The sequence below is a fragment of the Apteryx mantelli genome, chromosome 2 (assembly GCF_036417845.1).
Source record: "Apteryx mantelli isolate bAptMan1 chromosome 2, bAptMan1.hap1, whole genome shotgun sequence".
In the NCBI taxonomy this organism is placed as follows: domain Eukaryota; kingdom Metazoa; phylum Chordata; class Aves; order Apterygiformes; family Apterygidae; genus Apteryx; species Apteryx mantelli.
In genome coordinates this window covers 168,775,574-168,802,666 of record NC_089979.1, presented here as the reverse complement: position 1 = coordinate 168,802,666, position 27,093 = coordinate 168,775,574, and the positions used below count along the sequence as shown (strand labels likewise).

Below are 27,093 nucleotides of genomic sequence, written 5' to 3'. Positions count from 1 at the left end.
AACAGAACCCCTGGAAATTTTTCAGTAGTCTCAACTCACACAGAAGGTGTAACCATGTTTCACCAATAATGTCGTTTTCAGATGCCCATGAGCAGCTGATACCACCAAGGTTCCTGGAAAGATTTACTAATAAAAAGGTTAAGAAAGGTGCAAGCATCACATTTTCTGTAAAAGTTGAAGGTAAGTGGTCTAGCTACATAACAATTAAATTGCATAGTTTCATGACGCATTCTTGTCTCTCTTTGGGCCAATTCACTGTAACTTGATCTAGCGTATTGAATCTGAAGTCCGGGGAGCTAGTCCCGACTTTATAAGAGACTTCATGTGCCTCATAGCAAAGCATCCAACTCAACTTCACTTCCATTTTCCTATCTATAAAAACAGGCATAATAATAGTTACTAGTCTTACGAAGATATGTTGGTTAACTGGTTTTATACAGTGCTTTAATGTCCTTAGAGGAGTGTGCTGTAGAAAGGTATGTGTTCCTTCCTTGTATATGGTGACTGTTACTGCTGTAAAAGGATCACAAAACAGGTCAAAAGCAGCGTTCATTACAGCATGGCTCTTGAGGCTTGTAAGAAAGGAGTAACACTGTTAGGAAAATTAGAGCTCCTTGTATTCGTTTTCCTTTAGGATATCCACTGCCAACTATCACTTGGCTGAAAGAAGAGTCTCAGGAAGACATCCTTTGGATCAAACCCGACACTCCTGGGTATAAACTCGCCAGTTCAAACATGCATCACAGTCTAATCCTGTTGGATGTTAAGAAGAAGTACAGTGGGCCGTACACGTGCATTGCTACCAACAAGGCTGGCCAGTCCATCTGCACTGCCACCCTAGAAGTTGCAGATGGTAAGTCTTTCTTGTAGTAGAAGCACATTTTCTGCGTTGCCTTTCATGCAGTGGCTAAGAGAAAAATAAATGTGACTGATAAGGAAATGACACAAATCGTAACCTAGCAGGGTGGAGAAATGCATCTGTATGGACAGGGAGGGGAATGAAGTGTGTTTGCATCATATGAGTGGGAGTTTGTGCCCTGGGTCAGGAGCTGCTAGCAGGACAGCTTCACTACTCTGGTATTTCCAGGAACCCATGTCCAGAAAATGTGCCCCACAGTAAATACATAAAAAAATACTCTTTGTTTTCTGTCCTCTAACGATAAACCCTGATCTTGCAGTGAAAGAGGCTGAAGTTCTGACCCAGGAGCGCGTGATGGTATCAGAAGCCATAATGACCACACTGGGGTAAGTGTTTTTCTGCCCAGCTTGAAGCACGTTCTGAAGAGTGGGATCCACTTAAGCACACTTTCACTTCTAGAATATATCCAGCCTAAAAGACTTGACCGGACTTCTGGAGCCAATGGAGAGCGATGGGCACTCCCAGAGGATGAATTTCCCTTCCTAAGGGTCTGTTTGCTCTCTGGAAATGTCCGTCTGTCTCTCTCTCCATTGCCTACAAAAGGATCTTAAGTGAAAACCAGAGGAAATTAGTCCTACTTGGCCTAATTGGCACTAGTCTGTACTTACCAAGGGTTTATAGCCGGTATTACACTACAAATGTTCTGTTTGCTACAGTCTTGATAAAACTTGGTAGCTTTCAACTGAAACATTATTTTATTAAAGCATCAAGCTTGCCTGTTAACATTCGAGTTTTATGGCTGATTTGGGGGACTGTCTGCACGGGGAATTTGCTATGAAGAAAGCTCCAGTGTGAAATCAGCTCTTCCACTGCAATCTCGCACATGGATGTACCTGGCCTTTATTAGGCATATTTGGAGATATGCAATTTATTGCTTTGTGAAAGTGGAGTGAGCTTCCTCGTGCTTCCTGTGTACTGACAGCATTGTGCAGAGATTTAGGGCAGATAGCTTGTACTATGAAAATTTATACCCTTGCTGACTTTGTAGTAGTTTCTTCACGTAAACAAGCTCAGATGTCCTAATCCTTCTCTGAAAGTTAACAAAAAAAAAAAAAAAAAAAAGCGCTCAGATTCTATTTCCTTAAAGGCCTGATATAAATAAATAATTTTTAAAGGTCATAAATCCCACCCAAATTGCCATGATTTTTCATTTTAACTTCTAATCCTGCTTTACTCTTTTTTTTTTTTCCTTTTTCCAGAGCTGTTCATCCCTCTGAAGCAAGAATAGGTAAGAGAAGCTATTTTATATGAACTACTCCTACCTTCCATATCTGCAGCTCGGATTGTCTACATATTTCATTATCACCACCTATTTTTGTTCTTTTTCCTCTTATAAGTTCCTGAAATATTGGAACTTTTCAGGACTGGTCTCTGTTCAGGGGTGAATTATTTGGAGGAAATATGAGCAAACACAGGTTTAGAAGCAGGAGAAGTGAAGAAAATTAGACTTTCCTTCTAGAGAAGCTTTTGTTATTTAAAGAAGCTGACTTTTCAGTGAAGTATTGCATGCTTAATAGAAAGTTCTTTCTTTCCCAGGAGATCTTGATGGTGTAGCTGGTAAAGAAGGTGTACCCCAAAGCCCTGTTTCCTTAGCCGATGTTGGGACAGAAGAGTTCTTCCAGAAACTCACCTCCCGTATCTCAGAAATGGTATCTGCAAAAATAAGTCAAGGTAAGTGACCTGGCAAATGCAATTGAAGTAATACAGAAAATGATGCAAGCTCTTTTTAGGTTTCATTTGATCTTTAAATATCAGTGAGATTTGTGAAGCGGGTTCTGAGACAGTCATCCTGCATAAGTATTTGTGAATGTTTAGGTCTGAGAATTTTTAGCCAGAACCTATCCAAGCTGCTACATCTTCATCCACAATTTTGAACGAAAAAAAAAAGCTCTTAAAATAAACTGACAAGGCTAATGTTCTTTTTAAACATATAGTATTTAATTAAATAAGCAGGAGTAAATGTGAACTTGAGGTGGAGGGCAACTGTAAAAATGGAAGTGTGTTTTGTGCATCTTGGGTGTTTCGAGTTGTTAAGTTAATGCATCACTGCTGAATCTGAAAGCAATCCTGCTTTGCAGGCTTTCCCCATCTTAATTTGAGTTGTAGTTCACAATGGGATTTTAAAATCAAGTCCAGGCTGAAAACTGTGTGTATAGCTGTGCAGTGAACTAATGATTTGTTAAATTAAAATGAAAAATCCCGGTTTGTTTCGTATATCGTAGATTGATTCTCTTGTAGTAGGATTTTATCTTGAAGCAAAGATGAAGTCATACCTCTTGTACAGATATTTTTACTGCGATAAGCATGTAACCTCATGCATTAAAGCATTCTAATTGCTTATGCAGTCCTAAATATTGGTAGGCAATAGCACTAAATGCCGCAAGTTCTCTTCTCGGCAAATATTTAATTTTATTAAATTAAAAGTTAGTATAGATCTGACTCATGTTCAAATACAAGAGCTGCATTTCACACTTCCCTGTCGCTCTGCTTTTCAGCCACACTTCGAGTGCCAGGTGCAGATAGTGACGATGAATCCAAAACTCCCTCTGCATCTCCTCGCCATGGTCGATCCAGGCCTTCATCCATTGCTCAGGAGTCCTCCTCTGAATCTGAAGATGGGGATTCCCGAGGGGAGGTATGTTATCTTTATGGACAAGTTTAATACCAGGAAAAACGGTTATTTAGAATGCTCAATCGCTTGTGTTTTAAGGATCTCCATCCTACTTTATGAGATCTATCTCACTTTAGTAGAGACTGGTATTTAAGTATGGGCCCTGTGATACAGAGCACAGACCTAGCACTGGAGAACAAGATTCTGATGCTCACTATGTGATCTTGAACAAATTGTTCAAGTCAATATGGTCAAAACAGAGCCATTATTCAGCAGTTGTTTCTTTTTTTCATGGCTTAGCTTCAGAAAGTCAGAGCTTGATTTTCTGCAGCCTCAGATAGAGTTTGTCAGAAGAATTTTATTGAGAAGTTGTTCCTGTGAAAAATGACTATTTGGTGGAAATCTGAACTTTTTTAGGTGTTCATTTCAAACAGTTTTTTTTTTTAAATTAAACCTTTAGCAATGTTGACCTATTCTGACATTTTCAGGACCACTGTTTGTTTTGACTTGGGAGCAAAATTCACTGTTTCATGATGTAAATCCAAGATACTGCAGAATGTTTTGAAAATATGTCCAGAGCCTTTTTGAGACTTAGTTTGCCACCTTGTAAAAAGTAAACAGTGATTCTCTGCCGTACAAGGGTTGGAGAATAAAACATTAAACGCAGATGAGCACACTTAGGTTCTGAAGGCGGTATGGTATTGTATTCCCTTTTCAGAGCTCAAAATAACTGTCATTTCATGCGTGCAGATCTTTGACGTCTACATGGTCACCGCTGACTTTGTGCCTGCTGCTCCTGACAAGGAGGCCATCACTTTGAAGGAAGGGCAATATGTGGAAGTCCTTGATTCAGCTCATCCACTGAAGTGGCTAGTCAGGACTAAACCCACAAAATCGAGCCCCTCCCGACAGGGCTGGGTATCTCCAGCTTATCTGGACAAGAAATTAAAGGTAATTGATCGTCCTATGTTTATTTTTCATGTAAAATTGCTTCTTTCTCCTGCAGTTTAGAGCCATCCCTCTAAACTGAAGTGAAGGGTGAGGAGGTCATTGAAGGGGTCTGTAACATGATGGGGCTTTTTCATGTTTTGATTAGACTATGTTTTTGTGTGTGTGGAGGGGTGCCTGGGCTTGAAAGACCTAATCAGTCTCCAGCAAGCAAGAAAGAAGTTTCACACTGCTGCATTAGGGATTGCTGAGGGATTAGGGGTCTTTGAGGGATATTCCTCTGTGCGTATTGGCAAAAGCACTGTTAACCGAGAAGAATAACATGTCCTTTCTCTTGTATTGTAGTTGTCACCAGAGTGGGGATCAACAGAAGCTCCCGAATTCCCTGGAGAATGCGTTTCTGAAGATGAATACAAAAGGAAGCTGACGTAAGCACTTGTCGGATTGTACAGGCACCGCTTAGCCTTGCTGCTGTTTGAACTAACATGAATGTTGGTGTCTAGGTCCCTCCTGAGTCACCCTTTCTGTATCACTGAGGCCTGCCATCTCCCTTTTCCCTCACTTGATTCTCGCAACTTTTGCTTTGCCAGTGATTTCAGCTTGGAAAAATTTCAGCCAATTGAAATCATACTGGAAGGTGGGCTTGAAAGGAGGATTTTCCGTGATGTCCTTCTGGAGGCTCTCCGATTTCACAAAAATCTTAAACTTGTGTTGTCTCTTTTAAGTACCTCTGTACTTTGGGATGCTCTGGATTTGAGCACGATGTCTAAAGAGGGAGTGGAAGTGCTCTAGGAAGACCAGCTACAAACTTGTATTGCTCAGCTGTGTATTACTCCCTTGCAGTGCAGCGCACTACTGAGTGTGCTGTCATAGAGATATTTGCCTCTGTAACATCTTGCTGGTTCCATAACGTGCCATCTAAGTTGCTGCTGTCTACTCTGCACAGGTCCTCCTGTTGCTCGCACTCAGTTTCATCTGGCCCAGCTGTACATGTCTGTAATGTAGGTGCCTATCTGTAAGCAGAGTGTCTAAAATCCCTTTATAGTCCAGGGAGATCTAGTCAACCTACTCAAAGGAGTCCTCTGACCAAATGTTCATCTCTGTTTTAGAGACATGTCAAAAATAATTGTGCTGATTGTTCTGCGCTTTCTTATCACCTGTTTGTCTCCCCTTCAGCATTGTTATTCAGGAGTTGCTGATCTCAGAAGAGGATTACATTCAAGATTTACAGTTCTTCCAGACTCATCACCTCAAGTACACTGAGACCTGTCGCAACGTCCCAGGAGCTGTTTCCAGTCAGAAATCCACCATCTTCAGAAACATCGATGATATTGCTCGTTTCCATTCCAGGTGGGCATCTCTTCATTTGAGACAGAAGGATAGCTTCTGTACCTGGTGTCAGAGCTACAGTAACTATGGAGGCTATAAAGGATGTGGAGCACTGACAGTTTTGGGGTGTAAAAGAGTCGATGGGCATTTTAGGATGAGATATGATGGCATTGCTTAAGTCAGAGCACAGGGCTGGGACTCCTGTAATAGTCCCCAGGGCTTCAAGACTTCTCATGTCCTGCTTATTTCTTACCCTTTTGAGTGAATTTAATTGAGAAGTGTTAAACACGGCAATATCCTTCATTCCCTCAGTCCTTCCTTTAATCTGTATTAACCTGAGATTGCCTGGTTTAAAAGTCTGGCTGCTGGGACGGTGTGCTAGCCTTATTCCATCACCTGATCCTCAGAGGTCTTTTTTTTCCCCTCTGCAGTGTCTACCTCCGAGACTTGCAGAAATGTGACACTGATGATGACGTGGCCATGTGCTTTATTAAGCACGAGGCAGAGTTTGATAAGTACATCCAGTACCTGGTGGGGCGGATACAGGCTGAGTCAGTTGTTGTCAGCAAAGCTGTCCAGGATTTCTACAAGGTAAAACAGTAGCCCAAGTACCTACCGAACGTGCATCCGATAACCCACTGTATCGTGAAATATAGGCATTAATTCAAATATGATCCCAAAGAGGATTATTAAATATTTTCATGGGAAATCATTGTCAAATACAGTAGTTTTGTATTTACTGTCTAGCTCTTCCTAGTAGACACAATCAGTATGTCCTTATGAATATTATAAAGATTATATAGATATGAATATGTACATGATTATGTCACTGTTAACAGTATATGATGAAAGTTATATTAAATATAGGAACTTGAGGAAATGCTATTAGTCATATAAAAAAGTCAAACTCTAAATTTTATTTTCTCTAAAACTTTATCTCAATCTTTCCTCATTCTTGTATATATTTCTTTAGAGATATACAGATGAAATTTTAGCTACGGAAGATCCTTCGCAGCCACTTGTCCCACCACTGCAGCACTACCTGGAAAAACCCATAAATAGGATCCAGCAGTATCAGACTATTATCAAGGTAGGAGCTTTTGTTACACACTTTTATCTAATAGGCTTATGTTCTGCTTGGTGTAGCCTCTGAGGAAGAAGACTTCATTCTCCTTTCATATTCTCTGCGTTCATCCTGTTGTAACTCCGCTTGAAAGATGCTTGAGTGAGAAGGACTGTAATTTGGACCAGTGATGGTGATCTCTAAAGCGTTCTGTAAATATGAATTCAGGGAGAGGTTCACAGTTTCCAACTCCATAAAGATCAACAAGCTTTATCCGAATGATCTTTAAATATATGTACATGTGCGCGCGCAAATGCACATACACATAAAATGTTTATACACGTAGGTATGGATATGTGCATACATATACACCCATGTGTATATATATATATATATATATATGTATGTATGTATATATCCATAACAAGGAGAAATTGCTACACACTCAGCAACAGATCTGTTATAAAAATAAGCAATTTCCAAACTGTAAGATACTGACTTAGCAGTTCCCTCCTTGTATTTCATATACACATTATGGTAAGATTAGACAAAGTTCTGTTTTCTGAAAAGCTTTACACCATTTTACCGTCGTGAACTGTTTCACCTCTCACAGCTTTCATCTGTCCTACAGTTTCAGGTTCTGGCCCGTACCACAAAAAAACATTTTTCAAAATAACATTTTTATAGTATTTTTCATGGGAAATAGCATTAGGATATCCAAATATTGGAAAAGTGCCAAAATTGTTACGTGTTCTAACTTGGATCATTTGAAGAAGGTTCAAATTAATTTTCTAATTTTGAACCCCTGCCCCTGAGCACAAACACCAAAGTTTTAATGGTCTCTTGGAAATGAGAGAGAGCATGGGAGCTTCCCATGTCGCCATTGCTGAGAGAGGACAGTAGGAACAAATGTGAGAAGAAATAATGCCGTTTCCTATTTTTTCCATCCTTTCTTAATTTTACCAAATATCTATTGTGTTTTTAGCACTGCCACATGAGTTGCATGCCTCGTATCATCGGCAGGGTAAGGGCAAGACAAATACAATAGATACATTTAGGATTGCTTTGGGGGTTTTATTTATTTATTTATTTTTTCAGTCACTGAAGCATGTCTGGTATATGCTTCAGCTTTGTCTTTGTTCAGTATCAATTGGTGCAGGGAAAAGCTAGGATGGATAGTCAGGGAGGCCCCAGAATGGGCTGGAAAAGAGAGGATTTGGTAGCTAAAGAGCACACAGTGAGAGAATGGGGTAAAAGTTGCTCAGATGCAAGAGCTAGAGGACAGTTTGATATCTGGGAACCTCTTCTGGTATCAAGGAAATGCTCCCCCCTGCCCCTTTTTTTTAAAAAGAAACATCTGCCCTGTAACATCGACTCCATTCATCTACAGGAATTAATCCGAAACAAAGCAAGAAATAGCCAAAACTGTGCCTTGCTGGAGCAGGCTTATGCCATTGTATCTGCACTCACCCGAAGAGCGGAAAACAACCTCCATGTCTCGCTCATTGAGAATTATCCAGGGACCTTGGAAAGCCTTGGTGAACCTATCCGACAGGTACTTGGAATTTCTCACTCAGTTTTATTGCTGCATGTGCCTTCAGTAATTTCCAAGTAGCCTTTGGTCCTAAAAGAAGCTCCTTTATGAATTATATCTGAACAGAGTATTTCCTTATTGCCTTTTTTATTGTTCAATATGTGACACATCCCTGTGCATGTGAGAGATGGGCCTACTGGTTTGATGAAGTTTTGAAGTACCAGAGCTTATGGGCCACTTCACACATAATGTAGTTATTTGCCTTTGCGAGCCACTCACCCGACAGGAGGAGATTTGGTTTGGTCCATATGTGATTTTTAAGCATTTTATTTATTGCCCCTTCTCTCCCCTTATGGGCCAGGTACATGGTCCAACTCCTGAGCTTACTGGCATCAGTGGGGTTTTTTGTGTTGATTGCTGAGGAGTTAGATGCTCACTAGGCATTTTCAGTATAAATTTTCCGTTAGTATCAGTACTGGAGGAGTCTGCCTACCTGAGACAACTGGACTTGAGTTCTGTATTTATCTGACAGGAAAGAATATCATTTAAAGGCCAATGTAGTGATGACCACTGTGTGCCCATGTCTCAGTGCTGTCAGTCTCATGCATCACCCTTAGCATTAGAAACAATCTGCTGTGTTGTAATGAAAATAAAGTGCTTAAGATGAGGATGTAACAGTAAACATTTGTTATCTGTTGGCTGGAAGATGATGGTGAGCCACCGCGGTAATTATTCCAGTTATGGCTAAGCGGTCTTCCTTCTTTTTCCCATCAGGGCCACTTCATTGTGTGGGAAGGAGCTCCAGGAGCCAGAATGGCTTGGAAAGGACACAAAAGACATGTCTTCCTCTTCAAGAATTATATAGTGATCTGCAAACCAAAGCGGGACACGAAAACAGACACGTACAGTTACATCTTCAAGAACATAATGAAGGTCTGTTCCTTACTTCCTCACCTAGTGCATCTCTCTGTCATTGAGGACTTTTATGTCCAGCTTCTGGTCATCTAAAACTAGAACATTTCACTAATTCTTTCAAACTATGTCTTTGTTTCTGAAAGCCTGTGAAGCGCAAGTAAAATCTCTGTCTGTCCCCAAATCCCTCAGTTAGCACTGTTGGAAACATGTCAGACATCATCAGAAGCCCAGGCAGATTTTTACTGTGCAGCAATGAGTTTACAGCTAAAGTGTGTTAATTAATTACATGAAATTGATGTGAATTTTGGTTGGGGTGCTGTCTATAGCATTTGCTAGAGTTCGTAGATCTTTGGTATTCGCAGTCTGTAGGGTTGGTAGTAAACTGGAGAAAACGTTGTTTCAATTATATGCTACATTTCCACTAGCTCCTCTCTGCTGGTTACGTCCTTTCCTGAAGCCAATTCCTGTTTAGAAGTCAATGCGACCAACTCATCTTCAAAAATTCAGGGCCCAGATTAAAACTGTACGAAATTGCACATAGAGTTTCCCTAGGGCATTAGATGCTCAGCTCCAGTTAAAACAAACAAAAAAAAAAAGTGGATTTCTGGACCTAGCCCCAGTCAGGGCCTTCTAAAAATACTTACCACTGTCATCACTGATATTCACAGGCTGTTCCTCCCGTCCCCCCTGCAAAAAAGGACGCTTTGTCCAGAGTGCAACTGCTGTGTAATTTCTTTTCATGTAGTGCCCGACTGTGGTGTTCCTTGGTGCTGATGTCAGCCCAACAGTGCTGTGCTCTTGGAATACCCTTTAATTCTGGCTGTTGTTTTCCTGAAATGTGATAATTACTCCCAGACGGAAAATGGGAGAATGTCTGTTTGCTATTCGGAAAGCCAGGTATACTGGAAAAAGGATTGCAAAGAAATCCTGATTGCTCTTCGGCCACTGCCACTTTGCATCGCTCGTGCAGTCTGAAGAATCTTTAAAAGCAGTGTAAATTATCACTATTTCCCCTTTTGCTGTTGGAGCATCTAATATAACTTTAATGGGATTTAGGCATGACTCAAGTCCACTGAAGGGAATATATTCTGGAAGCAGGAGACTTGCTGGTGTCAAATAGTTATTTCCATTTTAAACTTTTATTGAAGATGGTTGTGGTCCACAAAGACTAGGTCCAGATCTGAACTTTCCTGAACTCTGGGATTACTGTGGGGAGCGAGGTAGTGGCCAAAAATCATCTCTAAGTAAAAAGAAAAAAAAAAAGGTGTTGACTTTCTTATGCTCCTGTTGTTACACAGCTGAACAACATAGACGTGAATGACTTTGTGGAAGGAGATGACCGGGCATTTGAAATCTGGCACGAACGAGAAGACTCAGTCCGCAAGTACCTCCTTCAGGCGCGTACAGTGAACATCAAGAATTCCTGGGTGAAGGAAATCTGTGGCATCCAGGAGCGGATCAGTCAGCCTGTCTGGAGTGAGTACAGCCCGAGATGGCGTGAACCTCCCAGTGCTACCTTGGGGATGTCTCCCTGACTCAGGAAGGCGATTTTGTTGCTAGGAGGGAGAGAACCTTCTAGGGTCATCTGCCACCTCAAAAACTAAACTAGGGTTAGAGGTTTTCCTTCAGTCACATCACAGACTGCCATAAATAACAACTCACATGACTAGGCAGCGAGTGTGCTTCAGGTGGAACGATCGTAGCTGCTTCACCTGAGCTGGGGCAGGCATCTTTGTCAGCATAGGACAACAGTGTGTTTTAGAAGTTTTAACAAATTGCAGAGTTGGCACTAGAGAGGCATTTGATCTGGCAGGGATTGCAGAAGGGTAACTGACGACAGAATTTGGGGACAAAACCACAGTCCCACTCCATGAAAAGCATCAGACTCCAGTGGGAAGAGTCCCGAGACCTGACCCAGAGACCTACTGGTACCAGTGTGATTTTGTTGGGTATTGAGTCCTCCATTCCAGAGTTCTGGCTTACTTTGTTTTATCGGGACACATGGCTTTGCTTTGGATTTTTATTTTGTCATCCAGGCTGCTTCATCCTCACTGTCATTTAATACTACGCCAATTTTGTGTCCGCAGAATTTATCAGGAGGATATTAAATCCATATTGTCCAGATAGGAGCTAGAAATTATGTCCTTTACTGCATAAGTCAGTCTGGCTTCTTAGAAATCTGAAACAGATCTGTTTTTGGTGTATATGCACTGAAAACAAGTCTGGGCAGTTTATTTTTAAGCTCTTAGTGCGGTGTTCTAATTAGGAAGACTATCAAAATAATTTTACATAGCTTCTTGTGGTAGGAATAAATCAAAAGTCTCTTAACAAAGCATAGACTTTGCTGCATACAGAGCAACAGAATATTGGTTTCGTTATCAGCGGTGCACATTAACTGGGGAATTAACTTAACTGTGACAGCTGTGTGGTGTCTGAATAATGGATGTGCTTATTAAAATCATGGCCTAAAATACTTCCAGATCAGCAACAAATCCAGGATTTTTACGTCCCATCTCTAAAGCCAACAAGCAACTTTTGGCAGGCTCAACTTATTCTCAAATAAGCAAGAACAGCACGTCACCTTGAAAGTCATTACTTGCTAAAATTTTCTTTTCTGGTTCCCATTCTGAACCTCACAGTTCTGCAAAAATTCTGCCTATTGTTACTTTATTTTGCAATAGGCATTCTGTGGACGGAGCCCCCTCCTCAGGCCTGACATGCTTATTCTGATGTTTCAGTACCGCCGGACTTTGAGGAAGAACTGGCAGACTGTACAGCTGAGCTGGGAGAGACAGTCAAGCTGGCTTGCAAAGTTACAGGAGCTCCCAAGCCATCCGTCTGCTGGTATAAAGGTATAAGCAGCAAGTCATATTGCCACGAAATGCGTATTCCAAGACTGTGCTCTGTGCATATTGCTCTTTGTGAAGTTGTCAGTGGATAATCTGTAAGCTGATCACTGGGAGACACCTGAGTCTGGCTTTAAAGAAGTTAGCTACTAGGCAACCAAGCTGCAGTAGCATGGACCTGCCTGTGACTTAATGTACCCTGCTTTTCAGGTTTGCAGATAAGTCCCTACGAAGCCACATCTTGTTGCAGTTAAACAACTTCTTGGAAATGAGTAACTTGTTACACTAGCTCGGACCCTTCTATGTGATAACACAGGCAGCTCTGTGGACACGTTCCTTTTCTCAGCGTAACTATATTGCAGGGGAAACAGCTTTGCAATAAGTTCACACCTCGTAAAAATATGTTCTGCGTGCTTGCAGTCTCTTTATAAGTGTTTCTTTTACTGCACTTGGTAGCAAGTAAGAGCTTCAACTGCACAGCACATACTTTGGGAGAGTTTCATTTTTAAATGAGGATTGATGATGAATGAGATCCCCCAACAGAGCAGAGTGTGACTTGGAGCAGTGCTTTGTTCACAGGATGTACTGCAGAGAGCTGGAGGAGGATGAGCTCGTTGCTCAACTACCAGGTTCAGCTGCAGAAAACAAATACAGCTCTTGGACCTCTGACAAAAGAGCTGGATGCAATTCCTAGGGAGAAAACGTAATTGATACCAAACTATTTACTAAGACTTTTTTTTTTCCCCCTGTGTCTTTAAGATGGGAAGCCAGTGGAGGTGGATCCCCATCACATTATAATAGAAGATCCTGATGGTTCGTGCACACTGATCTTGGACAACCTAGCAGGCAGTGACTCAGGACAGTACATGTGCTTTGCTTCCAGTCCTGCTGGAAGTACCAGTACGTTAGGAAAGATCCTTGTTCAAGGTAAAATCCTGCACAGATGCATTGTTTCCAAGGGGTCTGTTATGTAATCCCCTAAACATGAATATTAAGGCAATGAAGAAGTTCGGTATAATATATGCAGTATACTCCCTTGAGAAAGTTCTTTGATGGTACAGTAGTGAATTGTTCCTAGAAAATGGGGTCTTTAGGGTCTTGTGTGGAAGAATTATCTGGTCAGGGACACATCCCTTGCATCTGTCAGGGTGTTGTCATAGTTCCAGCTGTTGGCTACATTTATCCTTGCTTTGCAGTGCCACCACGGTTTGTGAACAAGGTTAGAAATGCTTATTACATTGACGGCGAAGATGCTCAATTTACCTGTACTATTGAAGGAGCACCTAGGCCTCAAATCAGGTCAGTTCTTTAGAAGTCGCTTTGGAACAAATTCTCTTTTCCCATTTTCGGTGGTCAGAACAGTCTCCTGCCCTGTCCTTCAAGGTTATGAACCCTTCATCTCTGTGTCCTCCAGCTTGTCCCCATCCCAATCCTGGCTTTTCCTGGTCCCAACCTTCTTGGCATTCTCATGCAATTTATTCCAGCAAGCACCTGAAAAGAAACACCTACAGAAAATACCTGATATAGGACTGTATCAGATCTAATGCCTTGACAACATTTTATGAATCCTTCATGTTCCCTGCCCTACACTTGAGTTGATTCTATCAGCAACCAGTCTGGGGTATTCAGATAAAAAGCTCAATATAGCTTCTCGGGATTGGGACCACTGCTCCCTGCATTGGCTAATGAGATTTCTTGAGCGGTATCTCATAGGCCTGATGAGTACAAGTATCCATGTGTGATCTATCTGTAGCTCTGTCTGCCAGTAAATTAAAGCCAATGTGGGATCCAGACTTTTCTCTAATGGTTGACTCTTGAGATGTTTGCCTACTGGCCTGATAGGTGGATGAGTGAGCTGGGGACTCCTTGACACTGCATATTTTCTCCTGGTTTACATTCAGTATTTTCCCCATGCAGGTGGTACAAAGATGGTGCGCAGCTGTTGGACACAAGTAAATACCAGACTTTCAGTGAACCACGGAGTGGCATGTTAGTCCTGGTGATCAAGAACCCTGCCAGGGAAGATATGGGATACTATGAATGTGAAGTAAGTTCAAAGAGATGTAAAGATCTGCTGTCTGACATGTCATAAATAGGAGAATTCCTTTTCCTCGGAGAGATTGTATGAGATTAGTGGCTGATTAATTGTTGTTGCATGTCATGTCAGAAAAGCTCATCATAAAAGTGAGGTTCTCCTGAAGTGGGCCTGGTCTGTGATCATCCCAAAGCTTCAGAATATTCTGATCTGAGATTTTGGTTGTTCAAATAAGAACAGCTTATTCTGGAGCTTAAAGACAGATCCAGACCTCTAGGGCTACCTCTGTGCAAAGTTTAGGAGCAATTGGACATGAAGTTTTGTTTCTGGACCATTTTTAAATTAAGAACAGATTCATGCTGCTGCAAAGAAAGCATCCAAACCCCAAAGAAAAAATTAGGTTTCAATACAAGTGAAAACCACTGGAATTCCTGTTTATTTAAAAAGTATACCTGGAAGCATCTAAGAGATTAAAATATTTTAAATGTAATACAAAAAAATCTTTTAAAAGTTAGTCACAAGTTATGCATTCATTGTAATAAAATACAAACAAGCTCTCAGGGCTCAGGTATAATAACAGTTGACCATAATTTATGAACTTATCATGGGTCAGCTGAACGATGGTAAATGGCTCTTAGCTCACAGCAGCTTCAGTTATTCTGCATAAATTGCTAGGTAATCTGATATAATTTAATGACTTCTACTAAAAGTTTAGCAAAATTACATTACTTTGCATTTGTGGTAAGCTAAGATCCCCAAATCCCTTATTTCCTGGGCTGAATAAGACTTGGTGGACAAATGGCTGATAAACAAAAACCCCTGTTTGACTACCATTTAAATGGCATATGATAGGAATATGTGTCTGTTGGTGGAGATAGAGCCACCTCAGGGCAGAGCCACAGGCTGCAGAGCGACCTGCAAGTAACTGTAGGTTAGCCTATGTGCTGTAACTTGTCTGTGCACGAGTCATTTGTGCTAAAGCATTATAATGAACTCCACTGAGCAGCAACGTCTTCATTCAGACCCTAGCTTAGGTTTTGGGGTCACGTCTTCCTCCCTTTCTGCTGAGAGTTGCAATGAATTTCCTAACTTAGCTGCAGTATCGTATAGAAGAGTTGTATCGTATAAAACCATCCTGCATTTTATTCAGTACTGCATGATTCTCTTTAGCTGGTGAACAGATTAGGGTCAGCGAAAAGCGGAGCAGACCTTTACCACCACAGTGCAGCAGCCCTGACTCAGGAGAGGAGAGGAGATCAAGCCATTACCATAGAAGGTATGATCCTTGACCAGCTCTGTGAGTATGTCAGTGATTTACTCTAAAACCATCTCACTGAGGATCGAATATGTTTGCCATCTTATCCATGTTGATTGTCGGTGTACATGTATCTGTATGTCTATCGAGAGGTGCATGGGTATGTTGCAGCTCAGCTCTACAGCCATCACCATCTGTTGATTTCTAAACCTGGCAAATCAGCTTCATCATATAATGCTCAAAAGTGCATTATATGGAAAAAGAGGAGCAAGTGAAGGGTATGTCACACCGCCACTAATGCAAGAAAATGTTTCTCTTCCCGTTGGAGTACTTGAAAAGGTGTGGGTCAGTTTGGCAGAACATGAGTTAAGGGTTGCTGACAAAAAACCAGGGTCCTGTAAGTAAAGCTGCAGGTGTATTGTGATCTCTTCCTGAAATACCACTGAGCAGCATCTGGAATGATTGAGAAAGCAGAACTAATAGCTGTGTGTCCTGAGCAATATTACTTCACCCGTTAGCAAGGGCTGTTCAGGTATTACACCCCACATAGTCGTAGAACCTATTCCCTTTTTTTCTGCATTTTTTTTTCCAATTGAATTGATAGGGTGATGTGGACTGATCTTACACCCATCCAGTGAGGCATCTCTTTCTTAGCACTTTTACGGTGCGACTGCTTGAAGTTATCTTCTTATTCAGCGTGAATTCAGACTGAGTTTAGATGAGAGGCTTCATCTGAGTAAGGACTGTTCACCGACATGGGAAGCTGGTTGCTGATACTAGTTAGAAGTGTGCTTGGCCTACTGGGCATGGGCACAAGCACTGTCCTTGTAGTCCTTTATCAGAAAACCATCAGAAGTTCAAAAGTATTGCAGGGAGAATGGTGTTAGTACAGCAATACCGTAACCGTCTCAGTAGGATAAACCTTGAAGTATTTGAATGCTTTGTCCTTGCTGTGACCTAAAGAGAGAAAAATAAGTTGCACGCAAGACGTAGAGGAACACAGACAAATTACTGTTAGGGCAGCATGTCTTGATGAAGTTTTCTTGTACGGAGGCAGAAGATGTTATAAAAATGAACAAGGGTTGTAAAACAGCGTTAGAAGCATTGCTCAGCTCTCGGGGTTTTAAATATATACGTTCAGCCCTGAATTACTCATATGCTGTAATACCCACAGCGATAAAAGATTTTGTGAGGTTGATTGAAGAAACGTGATCTGGAGATTGCCTGGAAGCTGTGGAAGTGTTAGGAAGTCATTTGTGATCGGTGCTGTGCTGTTGCCCAGACTTGGCTATAGGGAAGGAAATGACTCATCTTCGCAGAGGAATCGAGAGCGAGCTGGTTCAGGACGAAGGGAGCAAAGAGTAGTGCTGAGCCAGGCTCACCCATGAGACAAGATGATTGTTTTGAACAGAATCACGTCAGGGATGAATCTGGCATAATGCCCTTGACCGAGGAGGCCTTGACCTTGACCGATTTGCTGCTTTCTTGACAACCAAGAACCAGCCTCGATCTAGCTATCGAGGAAATCAGGTTCATCTGGCAGAGAAAAGGAGGACAGATGGATCTCACGGAGGCTTTCTCTTTCCATCTTTATAATCCTTTCTATTTTTGAAAATAGGATTATTGGTAGCTTCGCCAAGAAGACAACGTTACTGCTGCATGGTATTATTCCATTAGAAAATAGTAATACTGTGTCTGTTTTGTAGCTCACCTGCTAGACCTTAGTGGGTCTAAGTTTTACCTGATTTCTCCTTGGTTCTATGAAGTGGTTACTGCTGGAGCCTCTTGAGGCCCCCAAGGGGCTTCAGTTGCAATTATTTTAGTTTTTCGTCTCTTGTCTTTCTGTGCTGTTTATTATGCTGAGCAAAACCTATGGGCACAATTTGAAATATCGTATTAGTCCAGTGGTTTACAGGCCCCGACCTGCAGTCAGTGGCAGGGTTTTCATGTCCCGTCACCATGAGTCTGCAAAACAAACCTGTTGTCATTAGATTTAAATTCACGGTATGGGAATTTGGACACCCACTGGAAGAACCAAACCCCAAAAGGATGAAAACCACTGGACTAAGGAATCCCTTTTGTGAGCAGCTGGCAACTCAGGCTGCAAGCCTGAAACGCGGAGGTCTGCCTTCAGGTACGCCTGGTCGCTGCGCTGAAGTCAATGGAGAGTTGCTTTAAAAATCCGCTTTTGGTGGATATTGGAAGGACTTTAGACACTTTAAAAAAAAAAAAAGTAACTGAAAGAAGATCCATCTCTTTGACTTCAAGTTGAGTACGTGCTTTGTGGGCAACCGTCTTGCTGCTTCATCTGCATACGGCAGATCTGTCCTGACATGGGCTGGCTTGCGGTGGCTCTGGCATTCCTTTTTTAACGTATTAACATTGTGATCGAGTACGCCAGGTTCACTAACTTGTGAAAGTCCTGCATTCCTGAAAGGTGTTGAATTCTCATCCAGGCTGGCATGTCCTGGCCGTACAACGAGACAGTCAATGGTGAGGGAATGGGTTGGCACCACAAGTGGAGATGAGCAGAAGCTTAGAGAAGAGAGATGCCCAGAATATACCATTTAGAGCAGGGAAACAGGAATCTCTTTGTAGTTCTGCCTTAGTTCTCCTTGCAGAGCTTTGGACAAGTTACTTAGGACCTTATACCTCCGACTTTTGGTAATATCGGTCTCGCAGGATAAAGCTAAATATTCTGAGGCTTTCAAATACAACATTTCTTTAAGAGCTAGAGAGACATTGTATCTCTTAGTGCTACCCTCTTACTGAAGAAATGGGGAATATGAGTTTGTCCCCCTGACCTTTTTAAAGTTCCCTGGTCGGGGTGATGATTAGGATAGTTTCCTCATTGCTTTTATTCTGTTATCGTTCTTGGTTAGTCTCAATTTTTGGCTGGTCGTATGTTTTTCAGTGCATAACGTGAGTGAGCACAGTCTGTCTTTAGGATCGTCTTGGTCACTGCAAGAGTGAAACATTTTTTTTCCCTTTCCAGAAAGTGCAAAACATTGACATTTCTTTCATGCAATTTAGAAAACTGCAGTGTGTCCACAAGTTGTTCAAATTGAAAATAGCTTCAGCAGTTGATGCTGGATTAAATATATCGGCCATCGCACGTTAAGCACTGAAATGTAGCAGAAGAGGGGTGAAAGCAGAGCAGCGTTCCTGTGGTTTCCGCAAAGGAAAAATAGATTTAGGCTTCTGTGAGGGGAGAAAGTGGAAGGTAGAGTTTGTAGTAAGGGCCGTGCTGGAAACTGCATTTCATCCGTTCACATCCACCAAGAGTCGACTTTCATTCAGAGTTACCCTAAATGTTTCATAACTTGTGAGTCGATCATTTAATGCATTAACCAAAGAAGAGTCTGGTCCTGCAGAAGCACTGGCTGATCCTAATGCTTACAGCTTTTAACCTGCTTATCAGGAGCTCCTGCTTTGCAAAGCTGTTTTCCTAAAATGCTCTCAAACAAGTTGAAATGATAAATCCGGTGCAAAAACCGATGCAGGGTGTTTTTCTCTCGGAAGAGGCAACCCAAATTACTCTCATCCTACTTTCGTGTGGTTCTGTCCTTCACATAGGATTGCTTAAATCCTCTCTCATACCTTGGGTCGTACATATAAAATTCCTCTGTCATGCACTAAACTGCAGGTCCTCAGGACGCCTTTACTCTGTGCCGTTTACAGCTTTCTCGTGCCCAGGGCTGCTGAACTTTTGCATACTGAATCCCTTTGACATCCGCTGCATATGGAAATACTGCAATTGATGTCATTTGGATGGACGGCAAGAACAGGCATTAATAAAGCAAGGCATGCAAGAGAATTCCTCTTACAGACACTGAGGAAGTTCATTAAATACATATTTAATTATCAGCTACGTGTAGCTGCTGTTAAAACAACCCTCTAAAAGCCCTTTGTTTATGTATGTAATCAAATTAATGAATGCCCTATTTACAGCAGGACTGATTCTCTTGCTGCTTATGGATTCATCTCGTTACGTTATTTGATGAGATTTTCTAAAAGTTATGTTGTGTATAAGTTGCACAATATTGATTTAAAGGTTTAAAAATTCAGTGAAAATTTCTAACTTGGGTGCAGTGAGTTATTCGAGCGCTCAGCTCATCTTCCATCACTGAGCAATACTCATTTCATAATTAAAAAGAGATGTTTTAAAGTGTTTTAAAATTATGATCTAATGATAGGTAAAAAAGGCTATATTGTACTTGCATTCAGAGATAAACATTTGAAAACAATCTTGTCCTTTACTTACCTGATAAACTCTAATTCCCCAGATTATTTTGTTTAAACCTACGTAACTCTGGAGTGACATGCCTGAGTCTATTGGGTTTGTTCCAGATTTGTACACACGTAAATAAGACAAGGCTCTGCAAAGAAAACTTCAAGCTCTAGGTCAGATATTAACATCAATATTTGCACAAAATTCTCCGTAGTCATGGTGGGATTTCCAGTTTTACTTAGTGGTAGCAGAGAGCCCTTGGAAGTTAAGTTATATCTAATACTGTAAGTATTTTTAATTTCCAGTCAGTGCAGTTTTTGGCCAGTACTGCAAACATCAGCATTTACCATAAGCTCTATCAGAGAAAACACAGATACTACAAGTTCCCTCTGCAATAACTATGATTTTATGGAAACAGCACAATAGCAAGTTTGGTAAATGTTACTTTTTTGATGGCCATAGCTGTTATCAGAGTGAGAAAGACTAGGGACTGCAAACAGATTTCTTCTATTTTTTTTGTTTAAGCTGCATTTCACTTTTAATTGTACCAACTAAAAATTTTATTTACTATATAGGGTGGTCTGGAAGATTGCAAAACAATTGCTGGAAAAACACTTTGAGATTAAATTAATTTTTTTTAGGAACTTTACTAACTTAGAATTAAATAAAAAGTGGGTCATGCTGCTGTTTTTTTCCTAGGTCCCAAATAGACTCAGCTGTTCAGAACATAATCAAAACAGTCTGGTTCAAATGGTGCCTTAATTTTAGGCCAGCAGATAGGTTGGGAAACTGCTGAAAATCTTTATGAAGCCTTCAAATGTTACCTTTCTTATTTTTAAAATGTCCATTTTAAGAGATGTATGAAAAATCATTACTTTTTTTTTTATTTTTTTGGTCTTGATATGCCTCAAGAACTTCCAGTTCTTTATGAGACAAGAGCTAGAAAAAATTGTAAATGATAGCAAAAGCCAGCTGCAGTAGACGTAAATATATTACCAAGCTGCCCCTGGATTTCCTAGGGATTTTGTGATGCTGATTTTTCTGTGCTGATGATAATGATTTTAGTTTTCATTGTTATCAGTATGGGGTTTGCATCTAGTCTGCAAAAGCCTGGAAGCTGACTGTTGAGTGTTTTGGGGCAACTCTTTTTCTGATAAAAGCTTCGCAGCTTAAAGGATTTCAGCTCTCCAGGATTTTCCATAGCAATGTTTCTTAAACCATCACCATCTTATTACAGGGGGAAAAAAAAAGGGGCAGAAAAACCCCTCCTTGTTTTCTAGCTTTGATGTTTCAAACAAAAATGTCAGGATCTCATGGTAGAAAAAACAGTATTTGCAATATGGATAGCCACAAAACAAAAAACCTGTGCAAATCTAAATTCTTCATTATTCAGGCAGCACCCTGAATGCTCATTCTTGGTCAGAAACACGAAAGGTGATGCTGGAAGTAACCACAGAAAGCATGGATGGGATGGTACAGGTGTTTTTCTTCACTCAAGTTTATTCTGATTAACTAAAAAAGTTAATTTAATCATTTCAGCTTTTGCCTTATTTAACCCCATGCTGTTCATACTGTTTTCTTTGTAGTCACTGAGCAAGAGACTAAAGTGCCCAAGAAAACCATCATCATGTAAGTGCTGACTTTTTTTTTTTTTTTTTTTTTTTTTGGTAACTTCTGTGTTTTGCCTTGCTGCCTATGCATGATCCAATAACAAGCTTGTGTTTATTGGCCATGCAAGTGTGTTCATTCCCATCCCACCAGATCTCATGTTATTTTGTGTTACGCAAAGTCACAAGCTGAAAAATCTTACCGTCCCTTTCCAAAAATAGCAACACTGGTGTTAGACACAGCCTGGGCCAGTTTTTTTATGATATTATGTGAGAATAAATTACAGTGAAACCTGCAGGAGTCGCATAAGAGCTCGAGAAAGGCAGGACCTGTCCCAGTCTTGAAAGGAAGCTGCTTCTGAGCTCTGCCCGCTCAAAAGATGCACAAATACAACGAATATCTCATAGCTTACGAGTATTTCCTCCTGCTTCCTGTTTTAAATTCTTAAGAAAAGCCTTTTATGATGAAGCAGGAGGAAGTTTAATAATGTTGCGCATTTCTCCTCTCTGTGGGTCTATATTTCTAATATGAAGTATCATCCTGGTAGCGACTTGGGATTTTTGGATACTTTCAGCCTGGTTTATGTTGGGTGCCTGTAATATATAAAGATAAATCAGAGCAAAATGAGTACTTTCTCAGTCATATGTAGACCAGAAGCTAATCGGCCATTGAAATCTTACAGTATCTTCTTAAGTATCATAAATAAATACGTAGTAGAATTGTTTTATGTGCTGGAAGGGGGACATTGTCTTTCCATGTTAGGCCTCCAAGCAGAGCTATACAGACCACATCCTAATGGTGAAAGGTGCTTATGCAATGATATTTTGGGGAGACACATTCCCACAAGAGTCATAACTTTGCTACAACCACTTCTCGACTTTGACATGATTCTGATAGTTGACTGTTTTTTAAATTTTTTTAACCTTTGTTAAGTGATGAGGAGGATGCGTGAAATGACAGCTGAGATATGTTTAAGCAACGGCTCTACCTTTCATCTCTTACTATTTTTTATGATGATTATTAGTTATTATCTGTGCCCTTTGCCCATTTTGAGCTAACAGTCTATAAGAACACGTCCCTCCTCCTAGCAGCCCCGAGGGAGGTTGGTACATTTATGAGTAGGATCACAAAACAACAGAAATTCGCCTCCTTTTGCTCTGGGGTCATGAACTCAGTAGAGTGGACCTCAGCTTGAAGTGGGACAGTGATGGGATACAGTTTGGGAACGAGTGTGAAAGGGCACATTTCAGCTCTCCTTCAAATGAAGCAAGCTGAGCAACAGAAGCAGCTTTGAAACTTTACCAGCAGAGTATAAATTCATGAATAATTTAGAGACGGGGGTGACCAAAGTCTAGATATGCAAATCCTAGACCTTAGGAACACACCAAAAAAGCATTTTAACCTTGCAACGTAAAACAAAGTCTTTAGTGCAGCTATATTCTCATCTTTTTCAGCAGTGATTTACTCTCATGTAATTCAAAATGGCACCATGGTAGTTATAAAGGCTGTAAAAAAGCCTTCAAGCCTTAAAGCTCTGTAGCAGTCAGACAGCAGACAAGCCCAACGTGGGCTGGAGGAGTAGAAAAGTGCTGATAACTTGGAGGAAAGAGTGAAGCAGTAGCAGTTCTGGGAAGGGAGTGCTCTGGATTAAAGATAGTCTCACCGTAGCTGATCCAGTCCTGGACTTTACTGCATCCTCAAAGGGATGGATTGACAGTGAAAAGAAGTCTGGTCTCCATAGGAGAAGACAATACCAGGCTGGGTCTAGTCTCCAAAGATGAGAATGATAAATGAGAAAGGTTACAAGATCTCTAAGACAATTTGTCTTCCAGCCTGGTTAGACAATGGCAAGAGGACAAAGAGGTTGTCCTTTCACAAGGACTCTTTCCGCCCTGCCCTGTAGCTCTGCTCTGGAGCCAAAGCAGAGATGGCTGGAGAGCAGAGCTCTTGGCTTTCAGTGGCAGAGTGGTCAGACTAGAGCATGAGGTTGATGAGGAAACGGAGAGAAAGAGAGGAATGAAAAAGCAGCTATTTTGATTCGTAAATGTTCCTTCTTGATTCAGGCCACTGTCTTTTTATCCTTTAGTTATTCCACTTTTTTTATTCTCTGTGGCTTAGAGTTAGAAGCAGAATCTCAACACAGAAACAAAATTGGCTTTACCTGTTATTTTCACTGAACCAATTACCTCTGCTGTAGAGCATCCGCTTCCATCTACGTCCAAAGCAAATACCATCTTTCCCTTTGACTTTTTCCGTGAAAAAAACATTGAAAAATCTGTATGAAAACCTGTGTGTTAAACATGTAAATTAAGATTAGTGTAGTCTGGGTTCACAGACGTTCCTGTCCCCAAATTTTAAAGCCGTTTAATGCAGTTTCATCTCTAGCTCACTTAAAGTCCCAGCTTGTCCTGGGATGGGAGCAGAAGTTGTGTATATCTATACAGGGATGCTGAGAAATCCCAGCTGCTTTGGATACCCCCAGAAATCTAAAGAAAGACCAACAGAATTATTCTGAGAAATAGTTATCATGCATATCAGACCAATCTGGTGCTCCCGTATCAATTGCTGGTAGCAGGATCAGGCTGTGTCTGCAATAACAATATTATGGCAAGTAAGAACAGGTACATTTTGGCATGGGTGACTTCTGCAGGAAAATCTTCTAACTCTCTTTTCCTGGCTTCCACAAATGCTTAATGCCCTTTTAATATAACTGTTCTGTGTGTGAAAATGCAGTTCTCTGCTTCTCAGAAACACAGATAATACTTCCTCTCAAAATACTCGTTTTAATCAATAAAATAGAAATATAGATAGATACATTTATTAAAAAAGAGGGGTAAGCTACTGACCCTTCTGAAATAAAGGGCATTTTGCCATTAAGTTGGATAAAACTGGGGTTTTAGCCAAGAAGACTCAGGAAAAGATTAAACTCCTTGAGTGTTGAAGATCTTCGGGTGAAACTGCTATATGGGTCCGAAGTAGCATAGCAAATGGTCAACACAGGCAAATGATATATAGCAGCATCCAGAAGAACATTTCCCAGCTGGACATACTCATGGTGTGTCCATGCACTCAAGGAGGCTAGTGGCACTTGGATCCATGTGGGAGGAATGGCTTTGAGGTTTTGCCTGATTCAGAAAGTAAGCTGGAGATGGGCATGTGGGTGTGCGTGTGGGTGTGCGTGTGGGTGTGTACCCCTTCCAAAATGACACGCTCTTCACAACAAGCTGAAGTGCTTACAAAACTAACACCACTGTAGTGCCTTGATCAACCATGGCATGTGCTGACACGGAGTGTGGCTCCCAGAAAAGTCTTGTCTTCCTGCCAACTCCATTTCAACCATTTCTGTCATCAGAGAGGAAACAATAACCACTGTGGTGAAGAGCCCAAGACAAAAGGGAAGGGTTTCTCCTGCACGTCCTTCTTCAGGTTATTCGCCTTCCCGCTCGCCAAGAGCGGAGCCAACTCCAGAACCAGTTTATGTTTCAAAGATCAGACAGCCAGTCCACAGACACGAGCAGGAGGCAACGCCAAAGTCTGCTGTCCCCGTGCTTTTTGTAACAGAACCAGAGGACAGGCAAGGAGCAGCAGCTAGAGATATCGTCATAGAGACCCAGGTGGAAGAGCAAAAGCCCAAATGGGTTGAAGTCGAAGAAATAATTGAATTCAAGATGAAAAAATCACCAAAACCTATGAGGAGAAGAGGGTCTTCCCCAGCAAAACAAGAAAAAGATGACTCGGGGGTGTTAACATTCACTTTTCCCAGCTCTAGGCCTAGGCGTTCCCCAGAAGATGATCCAAACACAAACAACTCCAACAATAAATTAGTGGAACAGCCAAAATCTTCTTTGCCCAAAGACAGTCTCTCTGATGTTGATATCCAGCCCCGGCATATGCAACCGATCAGGAAGGACCTCCAGTCAGCAGTGAAGACAGGAGTTCTCCGTGTGGATCTGAACAGCTAGGAAGCAATTCATTTATCGATTATGGAACTGAAGGAAGGGGATACACTCAGGAAACAAGTGCTAACTATGTTTCAGAAGTCACTTCCCCGTTGCTTGCCTGTGGGGGTGAGCCTTTGGTCTTCAGTTTTGAGACAGCTGCTGCAGACAAGCCTGAACTTCTGTTCTCACCAATGAGTGCAGAGGTTAAAGAAGAGGCAGACGAATTAGACGCGTCTTGGCCTGCTGGAGAAGAGGTACCAGAAGTAACGCAAGATATGCTTCCGGAAGAGGATAATGTCATTATAGTTGATGAACCAGAGGAACTACAGACAGATGACATTAGCACCCGGGACCGCAAAATCCTAACCCACAATGGAAAAGTACTAACTTTGGAGGATCTTGAAGATTATGTTCCTGAAGAAGGTGAGACCTATGGGTGTGATGATCAGAGCCATACGGCAGACAAACCCTGCGAAATCTCTGTGCTCCAGACAGAGATTAATGAGCCAACGATTGGGAAGCCAGTGCTGCTGAATCTGGGGAGACGTGTTGTTTCCAAGCCAAGGCAGAGATTTTTCAGCAAGTTTGAGGAGCACGTTCCGGGAGGCGTGTTTGTGTCAGCCTCCAGAGTAACTGGCGTGCAGTCTGTAGGCCCCTCAAACATCTCTTTCCACGTCAGCGATACCTGCATGGCAGTGACGCCTGGAGCGCATGCAGCAGCAGCAGCAGCAGCGGCTCCTGGTCCCTCCTTCACAGTGAAACCGTCATTCTGCACCGAAGTCCAGCTCTCGGCAGACAACGGGCAGTCAAGCTTTAAAACTGAAGTTTCCACAAGAACCCTCAGCTATGGGACGATTGGCGAGCCTGTTACGTTGCATATCAGCACAGAAGACCTCTCCCAGAGCTGAACAGATACAAGCATAATTTTAAAAACAAAAGAAAGCAGCATTTAAAAAAAAAAAAAGAAAAGAAAAAGAAAATGTTCTAGGTGAAGGGAATTGGTGGTGAGGATTGCAAGGAAACATGTGCGAGGCAATACCTTTGAGAAAATGTATTTAAATATGACATGTAGAGCTTTTCCAGTCTTAAAGGGAACATGTGTGTCAGATCAGTTTATAATTTTAAAAGCTTTGATCAAGGTGAACATATATCATTCCATAGTGAAACAGTGATGGTAGGTTTAGGAAAAGCCTGATTCTCCTGCCTGTGACGAAAATATAAATGACAGTTTTGTCCATGAACTTAAAAATGATTTAAAGTGCTAATTTGTAAATTATGGTGTAGCAAGAAGGTGAAAGTATCTAAGCTTTTCAACATCTTTCAGCAGCCAGGGTGGGAGAAGTGTTTTCACCTAAAGCAATCTCCCGTCACTGTGTATGCCAGAAGGTCATGAAGCTTCACACTGCTTTGACTTTACTGTACACTTTTGACACCAATTAGCTCTACCAAAAATTCCTTCATAAACCTTTCAACATGCACAGTCTGGTTAAAATTATTCTAAACTTCTACTGCAGAATGAAACATAGAGAAAATACTGCGTTTACTAGGAATGTAAAGGGCTGCTCAAACCTTTTGGTTGAAATCCTGATTTGACTGAAGTCAGTGGTCAAAGTCCCACTGACTTGAGGAAGACAAGGATTTCACTACTCTTTTCCAATTTAAGTAAAAAAAAAAAAAAAAAAAAGCTTTTTAAAATTACTCCTATTTTCAAGTCCACTTCCTAGTTGTCTAAAGATAGAGGTTTCATTATTCTGCATTTGAGCATTGTGGATTTATAAACCGTACCTGTTAAGATACAGATTTGCCTAATGTGCGCCAAAAGGCTAAAGGACAGCACAAAATGCTTACTGCATCTATA

At 41.3% G+C, this 27,093-nt stretch overlaps 1 protein-coding gene across 1 annotated transcript in view; it reads left to right on the top strand.

Moving 5' to 3' along the window:
• The window catches only part of LOC136991350 (obscurin-like), a 157,806-nt gene that overhangs the window by 97,580 nt on the left and 33,133 nt on the right, over nucleotides 1–27,093 (top strand). Inside the window, exons 62-80 of the mRNA XM_067292217.1 lie at nucleotides 82–180; nucleotides 635–853; nucleotides 1,179–1,245; nucleotides 2,119–2,147; nucleotides 2,456–2,590; nucleotides 3,415–3,554; nucleotides 4,281–4,481; nucleotides 4,824–4,906; nucleotides 5,655–5,828; nucleotides 6,239–6,398; nucleotides 6,781–6,897; nucleotides 8,261–8,425; nucleotides 9,179–9,337; nucleotides 10,618–10,795; nucleotides 12,058–12,171; nucleotides 12,925–13,092; nucleotides 13,362–13,464; nucleotides 14,083–14,212; nucleotides 15,371–15,476. Coding sequence (XP_067148318.1) covers nucleotides 82–180; nucleotides 635–853; nucleotides 1,179–1,245; nucleotides 2,119–2,147; nucleotides 2,456–2,590; nucleotides 3,415–3,554; nucleotides 4,281–4,481; nucleotides 4,824–4,906; nucleotides 5,655–5,828; nucleotides 6,239–6,398; nucleotides 6,781–6,897; nucleotides 8,261–8,425; nucleotides 9,179–9,337; nucleotides 10,618–10,795; nucleotides 12,058–12,171; nucleotides 12,925–13,092; nucleotides 13,362–13,464; nucleotides 14,083–14,212; nucleotides 15,371–15,476 — 2,547 coding nt within the window. The remainder of the gene's footprint in view (nucleotides 1–81; nucleotides 181–634; nucleotides 854–1,178; nucleotides 1,246–2,118; nucleotides 2,148–2,455; nucleotides 2,591–3,414; nucleotides 3,555–4,280; nucleotides 4,482–4,823; nucleotides 4,907–5,654; nucleotides 5,829–6,238; nucleotides 6,399–6,780; nucleotides 6,898–8,260; nucleotides 8,426–9,178; nucleotides 9,338–10,617; nucleotides 10,796–12,057; nucleotides 12,172–12,924; nucleotides 13,093–13,361; nucleotides 13,465–14,082; nucleotides 14,213–15,370; nucleotides 15,477–27,093) is intronic.